A 17988-nucleotide genomic window follows, 5' to 3' on the forward strand; every position below is an offset into this window, starting at 1 on the left:
ACAGCTACAGGATTGTTCCTGTTGTCATCTTGGACCACAGAGTTGTGTAGAGAAGGTCAAAGAATCATCCAGAGGAACTGCCAGGCAGGAAGCCTCTGTACTGATTAACTGACTATTGAATGGCACATTAAATATACATATATATCTATATACACAAATGCACGTGTGTGTGAATGTGCACATTCCATCTTCTGTCCCTGGAGAACTAATCTGTAGTGACCAGTGAACACAGAAATCAAGGAATAAATAAACAACAACACTTCAAATTACTGGAGTCTGCAATGTAGACTGTTTTTTTTTCTTTAAAGTCATGGCATAGGTTCTTTTTTATGGCTTTTTATTACGAAACCACGTGTTTCCTCAAAAATTTATCTAAGGAGTGAGAAATGTACATGGGAGAAAAGAATGGAGAATTATGTCTGGTTTTTTCCTTCTCTTTTGGTTGTTCCAATCTCTGTGCTCCCTCCTTCTTGTCATCTGAAAGATCCCTTCCTGCTCCAAACTGAATGTCAGGAGGAGCACAAACCCCAAACTCAGTGTCTTGGCTACCACAGAGTTACTTTAGCTCAGATCTTGTTGCCAACTTTAAGAGCTTCAGAAGTGAATCCAGTCTGCAGAAACTGATTGGCTTAAAAGCTGAAGGCTAAATGCAGAAATGTTCAAATTTCTCTCCACAATGCTTGAAGTGTGTTAGTTTATACTTTAATAGATGCTCACATAACAACATGATGCCTGGAGAAAAAAAAACAACTTTAAGAAAAACCCCCAAATATCATGAGATTCATTTCATACTCCTGTAGGATTAACTCCCAGTGTGCTGAGTTCCCCAGTCCAGCTGTAGTTCAGGGTTATCTGATGTAACTCTGAATGTTGCAACTTGGCCAGGATTTTTTTCTTTTGGTATTGAATATTAATAACAGGGCAGGTGAGAATACACAGAGCCCTTTGTTCTAATTAACGTCTGAATTTTTGGGAGAGGAAAAATTGGAATTTGCTGAAGTTTAGCAAAGTAAACAATGATTGAAAAATTGTGACTTCTATAAACTAGAGCCTTCACTGCCTTTTTCTTCACTCATCCCTACGCCCCTGGTGAATTCTCTGAGAAATGCCAATTTGAGTATTTCACCCAATAAAATAATTTCTTAGATGGAGATTTCATGTGCTGACTTGAATCTCTGACTATTTTATAGCAGCATTTTTAAAATTACTAATTTTCACTTCTCTATCACTACTTTCCTTTAATTGTAAATGGTGACCTGTGCATGGTTTGCAAATCTTTGTTTAAGGTAGTTTATATTGGAGTTTTTGGCATGCTTGTGAGTGTTATTAAACCTGTTTCTTAAACCTCTTCTTTGTCTTTTGGTTATATTTTTGTTGTAGTTTTTCATTTTTAAACATCAAACCATTCCTAATAAATGGCTCTGCCTATTCCAAATTTTCAAGAGTAATATAACCTCAGCATTCCTGCTAAGTTATATAGTTGGAATGGAACACCTTTTTATTTCTGTGTCTGACTTAACTTGTGCTCCTTCTAATGAAAGGCTTCTGCAAGAATGTTTTCTGTCTGGTTTGCTCTGTTTGTGGCATTATTTGCACATGGTGTTTTGTTTCCTTTAATTTCTTTTAAATTGAGCAAATATTTCATTCACCCAGAATCCTTAAAAGTAATCCAATCTGTCATGTTTGACCTTACTTAGAGTTGCTCTTGTGACATGCTTTAGTCCCATCCTCTACAGTATTTTAACTATATAATTATATATATAGATATATATAAATATATATGAATAGTGCTGCTGATATAAGTGGAGCTATTGCATGCCTAAAGTGCACATGTGTTTCCAGGTATGAATTTTGTTGTATTTGACTTAAACCAGGATTTAAACCTATCCAAGGGGGTATTTTTTTATTATTATCAGGGTTCACCACATTGACTGGCCGTGTTTGGCCGTGTTTTAACTGCAGTGAACCCAAACACAGGAATTCACAGCTGCACGATGCAATTGCTGCTACTAACGTGGTGTTACCAATGAATTGATAGAAATTCCCAAGGGGGCATTACAAATATAACCAGGGTTGCTGGACACATCCAGTGCCAAACCTGTTGGAAGCCAGTGTTCCATCCCTGTGAAGTGTCCATCTGTGCGTCCCCAAAGGGGCTCTGCAGACGTGCAGTGTGTCCAGAGCATTGCAGCTGTGTTATCTCCTCAGTCTCAGTCATTCCCTGCCTTTTCTGTTCTCCTGGGTGTGTAGCTTGATGCTGAACCTTGGATAAAGGAAAGGGATTCTGGTATTGCTCCTTAAGTTCCTTGCATAATCTGTTGTTGAATCAAATAAAGTGAGAGATGGGTGTATTTGTGTAAATAAGAATGCTCTGGTCCTTGAGAATCTAAAAATGAGACCTTCTGTTACTAGAACCTGGAGGGTCAGTAGTAACTATGAATTGAACATTTTTGGGAGGGTACTTTCTGACAAGCATAGCTATTTCTGAAAATGAAGATCAAAGAGCTATTAAAATTTAATGTATATTATGCAGAATGTGTAAGCCTCCAGCTATATTTTTCTACTATCCTTTTCATATTTATGATTTATAATTTATTTTCTGCAGCAAAGTGCTGCTTCTGCTCCATGCGTTCTGTGAAAAATAACTCTTAATTTACTTTAATTCTCAGTTTTAGAATAGACTGCTTGCCATCTTAAAAGTCTTTCTTTTTAATGCCAAGATGCCTTTGTGACTCACAATAATTGACCTTGCACAGCAACTTCTGTGCTACATAGAAAGCTGCAGCAGTAGTGAGTTGGTCAGCACGTGAGTCTTCACTGTTGTGTTTTCTTGTATCAGGTTAACACTGAGCACAGGTTTGTGCTGATTTCAAATCTAGTCTCCGTACTACTGACCTGACTCATGCCTACTGCACTTTCCTTTCAACAAAAGGAATCTTCTGGAAATGCAGTGTTGGTCTTCAAAAAGAATAATGACAGATTTTAGCTCTTGAGAAAGGGTAGATTCATATTTGGAGGGTTCTGACTTGTTGATGGAGGGAGGGTGGTGTTTAAACCTACTACTAATTTCATTTTTAGATAACATTAGATATGTCAACAAAGTGAATGTCAAAAATTAAAACTTGTCTAATCCTCCATTACTAGCATAAGGAGAGGTCATTCTATGTAATGGCATATACGTGTAGTAACTGTTCAGTATATTGAATTACTAAATTCTGCTGTTCTCTAAAGATTATCTGTCCATTAGGTTGGATCAGTTTAGATTTATTTAATAACTTGGCAAGTTTATCAGTGCTGGTTGTGTCATCTAACCTCCTCTGAGCACAAAGACATGTATTTTTGAGTAATAGCAAGTTTCTTCTTGTGCTGGAATTTCTTTTTTTTAACTGAAAGGAGGATTATAATCCAATAATGGAAAGTTTATTGGCAACTAACTGTTCTTTATAAGTAAAGAAGTACCTTTGTTTTCTTATGTTAGTTCTTCTTTGTTCAAATATTTGATGATACCTTTTCAAACCATATTTTTTGAGAAGGGATAAAAAGCAGTCAGTTTCCTTTAACTTGTGCTTAAATTGAATCTAACCTAATGGACAGCATGTTGAAAGTTTTGATTTGAACAGAATTTTGAATCCTTTTACTAAAGAACTTCCTGAAACTTTGTTTTCATCTGCTTAGGCATTGGAGAGAAGTATTCAACATGGGAGCCGACCAAGAGAGAGTTAGAATTGCTACGACACAACCCCAAGCGAAGAAAAATAACCACAAACTGCACCATAGGTGAGTTCTAGAAATCCCTTCTGGAGCCAAATTGTCACTGATGTGTATGTTGAAAATTCTGTGTTGTTTTTCCTTTGGTGGTTGTAGTTGATTTCTGTAAGCTTTAGAATAACAAAATCAGTTTCTTTTACACTACCTTTTCCTCGCTGTGGAAGGATATCTGCTCTGTCACTGCAGGTACTGCTGATGATGGAGCTGTGTAACAGCTACAAAACACAATCCTTTTTTTGACAACGTGCTTGTAATGAGAAATCACTGATTGATCTCAGCTCAGCCTTCATCAGAGATCCCGTGCAGGGATGTGAAGGGAAATCCTGTTGTTGGTGCATCCTTTACCAAAGCAGTCTGTTGGCAAATCTGGTTTAGCAGAAGCAGCACATTCCTACTTCATGTTTTACACTCTAAATGGGATCTCTTCAATTTCATATGAGCTCTGAAAAGTGATTTTATTTCTCCAGTGGTGTCAAATAGCAGGTTTGAAATGCATCTCAGAGCTTTAATGCTTAAGAGTTCAGTGGTCTGGAGCAAAGAATTCTCTGAAATGTGTGCATCTGCCTCTGGCTGGACAGTATTTGGGTAAAGGTGATAAAAATTAACAGTTCTTCTGTGTTTTTCCCTGCTGTTTTTAGGTTGGGTAGCAGGGGGTTAAAATTAGCTCTCTGACAAACTCTAATTAAGATTATTGGGCATTTTCCTATGCTATTAAATGCACAGTAACATTTTAATGGTGAAGTTTGGAAATAATGGTTAATGGTACAAGATTGTTAATTGTACAAGGTTGGAGGTGTAGCCATAGACATAGCAAGTAGGAAACTGATTTTTTTTCCACAGTTTTAAAGCTCTGCACTGTTTCATGGAACATGTCATGCTTTCAGCACGTTTGAATTTGTCCAAATACACTGAACATACTTTCTAAAGCTTTCTAATGTCATGTTTCTAATGCAGTAACTCATTTAATCCAAAGTGTGTGTATATTTATTTGGAAAAAATGGACCGAGAAGCACAGAGTAAGTTGAAAATGTATATAAAATGGTAATTCTAAAGAACCTATGTTTTCACAGTGGTGGGACAGGGAAGACAGTTGGAAAAACATCTGGACTTTGGAAACTTTAAACAGCCTAGGAAAAATTAACTAAGCAAAGATTGCTTGCATCATGTTCACATTGGGATTTGTGTTCTGAGAAGCTCCAGTATATTTTGTAAAAAACATTACAAATTAGTAAAGATAATAGAGCTGGGGAGGGGAGAAGAGGTTTGATAAAATTTTGAAGGTTACCATGACCTCTGTGGAGAATTGAAGCGCATTTCAGCGTTTCTCTTTGCAATCAGAAGGAATGCTCTGCTTGCTCTTGGAGGGTTTGAAATCTTTCAGGCTGTTTCAAAAGGCCGTGTCTGGTTCCGTGAAATCTCATCTGCGGCTGCCTGGGCGGGGGAGCTCCGGGAGCACGGGGACAAGGGAATGACTGATCTCCTCACTTCTGCAGGCCTGCTTTTAAGAGTTCTCCTACTGAGCCCTGGAGCTGCCTGTGTGCTGAGATTTAGAAAGTAAAGAAAAAAAAATCAAAGCACCCAGGAGCCATAATGCAGTTTGGGCTGCAGTTAAAAGTAGAAGACTTGCTTTCTTTCACAAAAATGCATTGGGGGTTTAACTCAAGAAGAAAAGACCTGCCATTGTCCTTGAGCCTTTTCTCTTCACCTAACCTGCTGCTAAATATAAATCTGCTTCAGAGTCTTCTTGCCTTCCCTCCCCTCACTTTGACTTGTCTGTTTGCAGTTTCAGATCAGTGAAGAGCCTATTTGCAGGCTGAAATGCTGCAGTAGCTGGACAGTCTCGTTTCTCTCTTTTTCTAATTCTCAATTCTTTTGACATCAGGTTTTTATCAATCCCATAGCAGATATTAGTGAATCCAGTTTATCTTCTGAGGTAGGTAAATGGCTCAGAGAATAGTCATGATGTCCAGTTTTATTGGTTCTGGAAATGAAAATGATGCTGATAACCATCTCTGATAGGCACTGCACATCTGTTGAGCACTTCTGTTTACACAAGAGTCTGTTAAAACATAACCAGCTGCCTTTTATGCATAAAATCCTCTTTTCAAAGCTGTTTTAAGAGGAAGGCCAGGGGGAGGTTTGTGGCTTTCTATCCTACCCAAAGAGATCCACAGATATCACTTGGGAGTGGCACATTTCACTGCTCTGCCATGTCCTGGAATAGTGGTTGTGCCAACATTTGTTTCAGCATTTGTGTAAGACAAGTGTATCAGTGTTACAACTAAAATACATGGGACAACAGACTGAAACCTGGGCAGGTGTGGCCTTGAGAAGAGGTACATAACTTGTATTTGAATTATTTGCATGTGATTTTGAGCTCTGACAACAAAACCCATTAAGCTTGATGTAATTCCTATCTAAAACACATTTAGGTGATACAGTGTGTTTGTTGCAGTTGCCTGTCACATCTCTATTACCTGCATGACACTCATTTAGGTGGATGTTTACTCCGTGGCTGAACGTTCTGGGTACATGAAGGGAATTTTTTAATCCCAGATTTGTAGCAATCTCATGGTGCTTCTCAAAACAGCTGGATGTGTCTGCTGCTTTTTGAGCTGTTTGAACTTTTGTACAGCTGCAGGATCTTTCGTCTTTGATCAGCACCATGAATTAAAACTGAAGAATACTCAGACACGAGATGAATATCTTACAATGGAGACTTGAACTGGTAGTTCACTGGAGGAAATAATGTGCAAAACTCACAGCTTTTGATTTTTCTACTTGAGTGACAATTTGAAACTCATTGAAGAAGGAACTTCTTGTTCACATCCTCAGAAAAATGAGGAAAGAAACTTAACAAATCCATAATTTTTCCTTGATTCTCTTTAAAATGCTGGGGGTTTCCATCTCATAGATACTTTTTCCATCTAGTAAGAAGATAGTGCAGGTAACTTGACTTGAATCTCTATTTTTGCCATTGAGCAAATTGCTCTTGAAATGAGAACTCACACTGGGCACTTTAGCAGGCTGTGGAAGCTGTGCTGATTCCTGTCTTTTGGGATGTACAGGGCTGTTCCCAATGTTGCACATAAGCACCTTCAAAGTGACTTGGAACACACTGTTAACCAAGTGGAAACCTGGAGTTGTCTTACAGGCAAAAAGCCATGATGAGAAATCCTTGCAGTGTGGATTTTATGTGGGACATTGCATGTTCTGGTGTCCTGACTTGACATTTTGATGGAGCTTCTGTATTTCAGGAGATTCAGGAGGAATGTCACGTCCACTCAGACCATAAACGTGCTCTGTGGAAGCTGTGTCAGCTCAAGACATTCTCGGACCTTGTTCTACCTCCAGCACTTGAATGTTGATTTTTTATATTGTGTTGCCACAGCTTTTTCCACAGATCAGACTGAAGGGATGGCACATTGTGGGGAGCATAGAAATTTCCCAAGTTATTTTATGCTGCTCTCAGCAGCAGGACTGAGTAGTGTCCTGGATTATTCAATATTTGTAGAAATGCTCATCTTGATTTTGGCTTGAAACTGATGTTTCAAGAATCCCATAAACACAAAAACTTTTACATGGAAAAATTAGGTAAGACTTAACAGCTATTAAATTAGATTCCAACATTGTAAAAGAAAAAAAAAATCTAATTTATTCAGTCTCCTCTTGTCTGCAAAGTGGCCTCCCTCTGAAGGGACAAAGCTCCACATTCACAAGCAAATTATTTGTTAGGGGGTTGAACCAGAAGTGATACAATATCTTTTGGGAACTATTTTCCAAGCTCATCTTGCTCTGCTGTCATTAATACCCCCAGCAGATCCATTCTCCTGAGTATATGAAATATTAGCTTGGGATCAGCTGCTCTCTGATTAGCATGTGAAGTGACTTTGTGGCTAAAGATGGGTGTTTTAACAATAGGAAGAATTAGACTCCCAATGCACATGGGTAATTAGCAGGAGCCACCCGGGACTCCCGTTTGCAGGGTTGCAAAAAGGCAGAGGGGAGACAAACCTTTCCAGGAGACTGAGCAAATCCTCTTCACCAGGAGTGATGGGAGGGATGGAGAGGTGGCAAAAACCAAAACTGCCTGGGATTAGCAGGTGGGTTTTGCAGCTGCAGCGCTGGTGGGCAAAGAGCAGCATCAGTGGAATAAATATTGCAGAGCTCCCGTGTCAAGGTGGCAAGGGAAGAGGAACGGTGACCTGGAAAATATTTCTGTTCTCTAGACAAGCTACCAGAAGCATTTTTACTCCTCTAACTTGGAAGTGTTGAAGGCTGCGTTAGTCCTTGGATGTTTTTTGTGAATGTAGCAGCACTCCAGGTGTGCTTTTTCTCCTTGGATGGCACTTAAGGTAGCTCAAGTGGAAAAGTGGAATGAAAACATGGTTTGGTACAGCACCACGTTTTTAGCTATGGCTTTAAATTTAAATTACTGATTTATAAGCAGTAATACTTTGAAGTATTTGAAGTTATGACTGCACAAAGTGCATCCTGAATAGAAATCTCTGATTTTTAAATTCCTTTAGATTGCTGTATGATGAAGGAAAGAAAACCACCTTTAAGACTACTCAGGTGAATGTTTCCTCTTTGGCTTTATTTGTATTATCTTCATTATTAAAATGGTTCTCTTGATGAAAAATTGTTTCTTAAAAGGTTGGATTGGTAAAATAAAAAAGAATTGTACTTCATATCAATAGGGAGAGCCTTCTGTTCCTGTTTTACTTTGTCACGAGCTTAGCATGTCTGACCATTGGACCCAGTTGTGTAATAAATTTCTTAGGTCTAAAATTGATAAAGCTGATCCTAAAAATAAATTTAAAAAGCCCTCTCCTCTTAAAGCTCCCAGGGAATTCCAAGAAAAATTAGAGGAATGTGAATATTTTAAGAATTCTAAAACACAAGTAGCGATTTGCTCTCTGAAGTTGGTAGAGCTGTACTTTCAGAAAATCTTGTTAAACTTCCTAAACTCAGCTCTTTATCAATATAAAATAGAAGCTTTCCTCTGCAAAAGGCTTTGTGAGGAGAAATTCCAGACTGGATGCTGCAGTTGCCTTTTTGTGTATTGACTGTCTGGGAACTTGTCACCTGGTTTTCCAAAGCTGGTGCCAGAAGGCAATTTGCATCACTGCAGTAATGCCACTGTGTGTGGTTTATCTGCCCAGCAGTTGATTATCTGTGATTTAATTGTTCCTGGGTAAGATTAGGAACATCAGAGTTATCAGTGAAGTCCCTGCAGCATTTTCCTGCTTAGAGTGAGCGAACTTTTGTTGTAGAAACTTTTGTTATACAAAAATCAGTAAGCATCTGAAGAGCTGACTGAGGAACAGCACTTCCTCAGAATGCCTTGTTGCCACCAGGCCAGCTCCAGTGAGGAATGAGGGGAGGGGGCTTCTGATCTTGTTATCTCAATATTTGTTTGAATTTTAAACCCTCTTTCAGGAAGATCAGGAGCTGGTGTCACTCAATGCATGAGCTGTCCCGGTGATGTTTGCATTTCACATCAGCTCAAACCCCTGCAGACTGTACAAATCGTATGTGAAATCAGCAAATTGCAGTTGGGGTTGAATTTTTCTGTTATCCTGTCTTGGAAAATTGCCATTCCTATTACTTGCGTAGAAAATACTTTAATTTTGTAACTCTAGGTGGCTCTTGGGGATTGGAGGCAAAGGAAGATATCCTCTGTGTGTTTGCACAATGGGAAATTCCTTAGAAGACAAGGTTCTTGATCCAGGGCTTGGATCATGTTCCAAACTTCTAAATGAAACCTGATTTTCCTGCTCTGGACTTTTTAGAAGTAGATCCATGGTTGTTACTGATCCAGACACATTATTTTTAGTTTACAGACAGTGTTTCAATTTGATTTTCCTAAGCTGTGCTCTGCACTTCAGGTGAAACATCTTTACTTAAATACATTTGAATAAAAGCACCCAAAAAAGCCTTTCTTTTTGTTTTTTTCTTTTTTCCCCCTCATAGATGCTGATTTCAGGTGTAAAATGTTTGCTGACTCAATTATTTGTCTTACCTCTTTCTCTACTGGTAGTTAATTCTTTTCCTGTGCTGTGTTTTCTTCACTAAGGCATTATGTAAACCTCAGTATGCAGTCAAAACAGCAGCCTTTCAATAAAAAATGCAGTTGGTGTCAGTGACTTTGTCATCTCTTTGAATGGATTTTTTTCAGAATCTGAATTTTCTTACCAAGGAAAACCCAACAGCAGCTTAGCCAGAATCTCATTATGGCCCTCAGAACCAGATACCTTATTTAAATGAGGTATTTGTTGTTACAGATGTGGAAGTTGAGAATTAGCCCATGGAGCTGCAGTGGTTATAGACAAGTACCTGTTGTCATGGGCAGAGCTGTGTCCTTATCATGAGAATCTTCATTTTCTTCTGTCTAAAAAAATCATAGAATCACAGAATGGGTTGGGTTGGAAGGGACCTTAGAGCTCATCCAGTTCCATCTCCTACCATGGACAGGGACCCCTTCCACATTCCCAGGTTGCTCCAAACCCCATCCAACCTGGCCTTGGACACTTCCAGGGCTGGGACATCCATAGATCTCTCTAGCCAACAATTTGAAATAAACCTTGATTTACCACTGTATTTTCACCTGATTAACTCAGTGTCAGCGCAGCAAGCGTGGTGTTTTCAACAAGGCCAATCATCCCCATCTCAGTTTTGTTCTTTTGTGGATTGCTTTTGGATTATATTTACTCTGACCTTCCATTCTGCTCTTTCATGTCTGCTTCCAGAGTTGGCTTTCTGTGGCCAGAAGGTAGATACAGTATATACTGAAAGCAGGAAAATGCATAAACAGCATGTGGCATGGTTTGTGTGTTGTGGATTGTTGGACGAGCTCTGTGCCAGTTCATCAACAATAATTTGTGCATATTAATATATTTGGATGCGTTTAATTTCATTGGCACTTAGCCTGCTCCTTAAGTTATTAATTTGTGAAATCTGCTTGGAGGAAGGGTAAAAACTTGGAGGCAGCATATGGTGTGATATTGGGGGGAAAGGACGGCTGCGGGTGTGAATTTTATTTTGTCAGTTTGGTGGGAGTACCTCTTGTTCTTTATGGGTGCCATCTGCACAAGGCTCTCTCTGCAAGGCTTGTGCTCTGTGCAGAGCACACAAGAGCTCGCTGAGCTTTTAACTTTGGCTGCTTTGGGGGAGGGCAAAGAGAATATTTTATTCTGTGCCACCTTTTGTAGTGTTTTGTTTTGTATAAAGGCTTTTCTTTTGCCAGAGGAACACACCTTGAAGGGTCTACAGCTTAACTGGCTGTTAAAGGCCGGTGTCATAAAGCTCTGGATCCATCATTCAGGCATTTTCACAAACATATTTCCTGTTCTTTGCCTGCTACTGTTACATTTTTGATGCTGGATGTCTTCTGTCTATTCTCCCTGACCTTCCAGCAATTATGAGAATAATCATTATTTTCATGCTCTGGTTCTTAGGACTTCAGTGTCTTGAACTTTATAAGATCTGTGAGACAGGGCAGCTCCTGGTTGCTCTGAGAGCTTCTCCATAGCTTTATTCAACTTCTTTAAATTTGTTCAGCTCTGTGTGTCTGAGTATACAGCAAGCACCACAGTTGAGAGGTCTCTGGCTTCTAAATGAAGGCATTTTGTTCAGTGCATATACTTAAATGTGACATTTCATGTCGTTCTTTCTGCTTTTCAGGAATAGGTGCCTTTTTGTTTCTGAAGCTTTTGTTGTGACATGCTTCCACATCTCCAGTGGAATGAATGGCAGGAGGTTGGAATTTGGAGATCTCTAATCTCTCTTCCAACCCAAACCATTCCAGGAGTCTATGATTCTGTCTTTCTCCTTCAGCCAATTGATCTTCATATTTTACAGGGATCATGTAATGCTGTGATATTTAGTAATAGATTTGATTATGTTGTTATTTCCAGTAGCATATTTTCTTCTGTGTGTATGTTTCCCAGTGTTTGCTCAATGCTCAGAGATCCTGACAGAGATTGGATCAGGTTGAAGCACAACAGGCAAAATTTGTTCAGTGTGTCTTGATATGCCAGGAGAGGAATTCAGAGAAGCTTGGTTCAAGTTCTGCTGCAGAATTTAATGTCTTTTCCAGCTTTCTTCATTTCAGCTGAGAGAATCAAACAGAGAGATGGTTGCTGTGGATGATTACATGCTGTGTAGATTTCTGGGTTTGAGAACATGCTGCATTGGTTTCTTCCTGACACCTGAGAGAGAAAAACAATTTCACAATGCAGATGGTCAATAAAAATGCTGAAATACAAAATTACAGCTATAAAACCTGGCATTTTCCATGACCTTGAAAGGAAAAAAGAAAGGCCTTTTTTTGTAGGGTGCTCCTGGGTCCTCATCTTGTGAAATGACTTACCAAAAGATTCTGAACTACTGTAGCACAACGCAGAGATCCTTTCCTGTAACACCCCTTTTCCTTTCCCCCACGTTTATTTTAAACTTGAGCTTGCTGTGGGAGACAGTAAATCCATATAGATAGAAAAAAACCAGTGATAACCCAGTATCTTGGACAAGTTGTCTCCTCCCTCATTTTTGGAGCTTTTGTAAAGCTGTTGCTGTTTGCAGCATTACATTCATTCTAATTCAGGAGTTCTAGCACTAGGGGAGTTTATCTGTAGGTCTTACTGGATGTGTATCTTTATGTTAATGTTGCTGCAGTTCTTGGTTTGCTTACAAAGATGAGACCCTGGAGCACTTCAGAATACAAGAGGCATCAGAGAATATTGCAGAATCTCATCACTGAGGAGATTTCAGATCAATTCAGAGAAACATTTGTCAGGAATAATACAGGTACTGGTAATTCTGCATTGAGGTATAGGGACAGATCAGGTGACATCTCAAGAACTTCTACAGCTGTTTCCTGTGATTTTAGTGGAAGATTCAATGCACTTTGAATGATCCCTGTGGCTTGGTCAAACCCTCCTCACTTTGTTTTGGAAACAGGTTTCTTAATTTAAATTCAGAGGGAAGAGACACTTGCAGTCCCTTGTCTTGCTTGAAACAGCTTCTCTATTTACACAGGCCATATGAAAAATTAACCTTAAGGGGTTTGTTTGTTTGTATTGCCAGATATTTTAGGATTGCTGACTCATTTTACCAAGCTGAGGGTGTGCACACAGGAGCCAATTGCCACCAAACAAGAAGGAGGAGAACTTAAAGGACATCAAGTGCTCCTGTCCTGTCTGTGTGCTTGGTCTTAATCTGGGCATGCAGCCACTGCAAAGTAGTGACAGGCTGTAACCTCGCAGCCCACAGCATCCAAGGAGATCACTTGTCTTGTGTGAAGTGCTCTTAGCCTGGAGAAACAGGAATAAAACCAATCCTTACTGAGCAGTAGCCCTCAGAGAATCAGGAACAGGATGCTTGCACACTGCTGAACACACAGAGCAACCCCAGGAAAGGGAATCTCAGGGAGTGTGCCCTAAGGCAGGGAATGGGAACTCGTCTGGGCAGTGGAAAGGCTCCTGTTTTGGCATCATCAGTTTGGGAATTGGCTCAAAGATATACGTGTTGGAAGTATAGAGAGTACTTTGTGTGTCTGGCACACTGTGCACACTCAGGAGTCACTTCTGGCTCAGAGGTTTCATCTATGCTGTAATAATATAAAATGATACATTTGATGTTGGCTCATACTCTTGGTAACTTGTTTGATGTGTTTGCTCCAACGATGTCACTTGCCCTTAGGTTCTTCCAACAATATGTGTCCGAGTAGGATGTGTGGAAAGGCCAAGCTGTTGCTCTGGGCAAGGATCTGTAGTAAAGCCATCTTTGGTAGTCATTGCTTAGAGATGTCATTTTGCTCCTAAATCTGGCAAAGGACGACCTTTCCTGAATCTCATCTCCATTTGTTGGCCGGTTATTTCTATGTCATTGCTAAAAATCCTTCGTTTAAATAAGTTACAAACACATATCTCCTGTGCTGAGCCCTGGGTCCAGTGTTGTGTCAATGTTATGGAGTTGATTTTAATTGAAGGTGCAGCACAATACAGGGATCCATTGAGCTCCTCCAGAATTGATTTTAAACCTTCTTGATAGCTGCAAATTTAAATTTTCCTTGACACACAGTAGCATGTGTGACACAAAGGTAATGAACCAAAATACCAGACCCAGGCAGTCTCTTTGCATTATCCTGTGACTCTTTTGCATTACTAAATGGAGAGAGTGATGCATTGAGCCACAAATGCAGAAGCCCATGCACAGAATACCTATGCAGTCTAAAAATAACATTGAGTTAGCAGCCCTCATTCCAGCAGCAGTTGTTACCTGTTCTCCAGCCTTGCCTGAGTGGCAGCAGGGCAGGTAATTTTGGTTTCCAGAGCCATGAGGTCGAGTAGGGATCCAGGGATGAGGGCTGCTCACTGCTCAGCCTGTGGCTTTTAGCCACCTGCCTGCACTGGGAGTTTGTAACAGGAGAGGTGGCTGGTTTTGGGAGGCACTGACAGTTCTGCATCCCTCTCTTGTTCTGGCACTGTCTGTGTGTCCTGGCCTGCTGTGAGCTGGGTGAAGCTGCTCGGAGACTCGTTGCTGCGTGCAGGGGGTGAGTTCAGTTCGTCCTTTCTGTGACACCACTTCTGCATTGGCATCAGGTGGGCTGAGCTGTGTGTGGAGATGCCCTCACCTTCCCCTTCCTGCCAGAGCTGCTCTGTGTGCTTTGTACCAGGCTGAACGGCTGAGCAGTCTCGGGGTAAGAAAGACAGAAGGATTTCAAACCCCTCTCCTGAGTTAGGTGCACTGGGCTGACAGAGCTGCCTTTGGAACCACTCCAGCAACTCAGAGTCCCAAACTCCCTCATTGCAATGTTTTCTAACTGAGACAATTATTTTTAATATCTAATTAAATTTTACTTCTCGTGAGCTCAGTCTTTTTTTATTATAGCTTTGGTAGGTCACAAGAGTTAATTACAGTCCTCATTGTAGTGGCCTGTAACATACTTGAAAATTGTCAGCCTTGGCTGTTCCTCCACCAACACTATCTGGTTTTAATTAATTAACTCAACCAGTGGATTTTTCAGTTGTTTCTCCAGTCTCAAATATTAATTCCGTACAATTTTTTACTCATGTTTTTGACTTAGCATAATTTCTTTTTAAAATGGGGTGTTCATTTACAGACAATCATGCAGCTGAGGTTTACCTGTCGCCAGAGCAGAATGATTTCCAGGCCTTCTCATATTCCTGTTAAGTCCCAAAATGCTGTTTGTGGAAGAGCTACAGCTCAAGATTAAGTTGTCGAGGCTGAGTTACTGTAGCCATTGCTCCTTATTTTGTGTTTGTCCACTTAATTTTTCCTTGTTTCCTATTTCACAATTGTTTTTATTGAATTTAATTGATTTCAGATAGTTTCTCCCCTTTTACGAGTTGCTCTTGAGTTATTGTTTTCTCTTCCAATTACATTTGCACTGTCCTGATGTGGTTTGTCCCTTCTCTAAGTGTGTATTATGTGATGTCACTGAAGCTATTGAATAAGAATAGTGAATGCAGTCAATTCTCTGTCAGCTAAGAGGGGTGGGGGCAAACTAAATGCTGGAAAACCATTTTTGGTGTCTCAGTAAATGCTGTTGTTTCCATGTGGTGTAGATGAGCCAGGTCCTCTTCATAGATGTGCTAGAAAATACATGAATCTCTGCTGCTGAGCTGCTGCAAATCTCACTGTGCATCTCTCCTGGCAATATAATGTAGGTGGGTTGTTGCCATTTGGTAACTTTTCAGAGGTTTATTGATATTTTAATGGAGAAAAAGAATAAAAACATTCACTTTTGAATGGCAATTCTAACACAACATAAAGAATAAATCTGGAAAGTCTCCTAGGAATGCTGAGGTCACTCCAGAACTGCCCAGTTGCACACAAATATGCCAGAAATTATCCAAAAAAAGACTTGAAGTTGCCCTGTGAGCCTGAATAAAGTGCTTGAGCATGCTTTTAAGTGTTGGATTTAAATCAAAACACATAAGGTAAGATTTTTCTTACAGACTGGGAAATATGAACGGCTGTGTTGTTTTATTTATTTTGAACCACTTGAAATCTGGAAGGTGGGAAATTAACTCTCTTTTAGGAAAACAAAACCACCCTTGGTCAGGAGCGAATACCTTAGGAAAAGTAAGTAGGTGCCAAGCACCTGGTTGAGGTGCCAGCCTGCATTCAGTGCGTGGGACAGGTTCCCCTTTTGGCTCTGGGTTGTCAGCTGCTCAGGCAGAGTGTGAATTGTCTGGATCCCTCCTTTCAAAGGACTGCCTAAGCCGGTTTTGCCTCGGGGTAGAGCTGTGTTAACAGTGAAACAGGTCAGTAATGAGGATGGATTCCTCCAACTCTGCGCAGCAGTGACACACCAAGACTGAGAACTTTGGGGTTTGATGATTCAGCCTTATAAACAGTCCTTGTCTTCTGGTGCCGCTGATACATCCAAGGAGGAATAATGACTATATTGTTTTCTCTCTACAGTTAATGGTTTTGCAGTACATGTGCCACTCATGGCATATTCTTTTTCCCTCCAGTGTAGCAGCTCCTGTAGTTGGACTCCAGGGTTCTCAACCAGATACAAACTCATGGACAGTTTCCTTTTGTACACATAAGCAAATTTTTTGCTGTTGAGCAACAATCTGTTACTTCAATAGCAATAGAAAAAAATGCAGTGATCCAGAAACTTTTAGCTGGAAATGGGAAAGTTAAAGATGGGGGTTTATTTAAAATTCAAATATTTCTTTTTCCTATGATGACTTTTTTTTTTTTTCATTCCAGAAGACCTTTTCTGATATGTTTGCCTTTCTGCTGTTGTAGGAGTGGCTAAACTTGTAGGTTTTGATGCAGTGCACAATGAAGTGTATCTAAAATAGTCCTATACTTGATTTTCTCTCTGTTTACAGGAGTTATTTTTCATAGTCTTATGCAGACTGCTTCTGGACTCAGTGTCTTCTGTATTATCAGGGCTCTTAGATGAAGGGGCTGGTTTTTATTTCATTCCTGTCAGTGACAAATGAAAATACTTAGTTATAGTTAAAACAGGAAAAAGAAATCCAAATTTTTCTAACAATTTTATCTAAATACAATGTCCTCTGTCATCCTCTCAGCCTCCCAAAACTGCAGCATTCAACGTGGCTTATGAATCTTGATATGCACACACATATATATGATATCCAAGAATTATTTTTAGATAATGGAGTGATACAGTGAAATATTCATGTATAGAATATAACATAGATAGAAAAAATTGAAAAAATGTATTGCAGATCTCATTTTCTAAATTAAGATATATTACTCTAGAACTCTGTTCTGATTTGTGACTTAAAAGGCTTAGCTTAAAAGTTGGGTAGAGCAGAAGAGTGAGTGAAGCTCTCCAGGTTGTGCCTGTTGGTGATGGAATAGCTCAGGGGGTGAGAGGTGGGTGGGTGGGTGGAACAGCTCAGGGAAGGTGCTTTGTTTCCAGAGGGATTTACAGTGATTCAAACTGAGCAGTGACTGACCTGGCAGCCCTGAATAGCTGGAGAAAAGGAGTCAAGTCAGAAAAATAAGAGAGAGGAAACGTGAGCTTGTTTTCACCTGGTTCAGCAGTAACCCAGCAAGGGAAGATTATTGCCCTGAGTGTTCATCTTCACTTCTTTGATCTGTCCTGTAATCCCTTGCTTGGTATTGCTGTCAAAACTACTCTATTGAAAAAAAGATCTACTGATGAACCAGTGTGAATCAATGAATCACATATTTTCTGCTGCTTCTCCCTCCCAAGATGATTTTTTTCTTTCTGGTGGATTGGATGTTATGTGTTTGCTGGAAGTAGGTGAATTGTTCAGTTAGTTTTTAAGATCATGTGGTTGAAATTTCTTCATTTGATTTGGCTGTGGCAAAAGTATCTGTAGCTTTTTCTTAAACAGTGGTCAAAACAATTTAATACCCAAATGTGTTATTGGTAAGTTTGTAAAAAATGTTCTGTAAGAACATCTGAAAAAAAAGTTACAATTCATTTGCCTCAGTGTTCCTGCTTCTGTCGTTACTGTGGGTTTCAGTCCCTGAGAAAGGATGCTTAGCTGAAGTGCTGGGGAATAAATTAACCAGAACTGCATGGTTGGGGCTTTTTTGGTCACTCACGTGATCGTTGGTGTCACAGAATGTGATGAGTTTTCCTGTGTAGGCTTGTAATTTCACATATCTGTATACTGCTGGTTTCTGAAATGAGTATTTTTGTATTAACATTTCAGAAGGGATTAGCTTTGGAAA

The 17988-nt window shown here is 39.8% G+C and overlaps 1 protein-coding gene across 2 annotated transcripts in view; it reads left to right on the forward strand.

Annotated features, from left to right (window-relative positions):
* The window catches only part of USP22 (ubiquitin specific peptidase 22), a 90340-nt gene that overhangs the window by 43114 nt on the left and 29238 nt on the right, over positions 1-17988 (forward strand). For both annotated transcript variants that reach the window (XM_038150779.1, XM_038150778.1), the window contains one exon: positions 3676-3777. In XM_038150779.1, the coding sequence (XP_038006707.1) occupies positions 3676-3777 (102 nt within the window). The remainder of the gene's footprint in view (positions 1-3675; positions 3778-17988) is intronic.

Source organism: Motacilla alba, chromosome 14, assembly GCF_015832195.1.
Source record: "Motacilla alba alba isolate MOTALB_02 chromosome 14, Motacilla_alba_V1.0_pri, whole genome shotgun sequence".
NCBI lineage: Eukaryota > Metazoa > Chordata > Aves > Passeriformes > Motacillidae > Motacilla > Motacilla alba.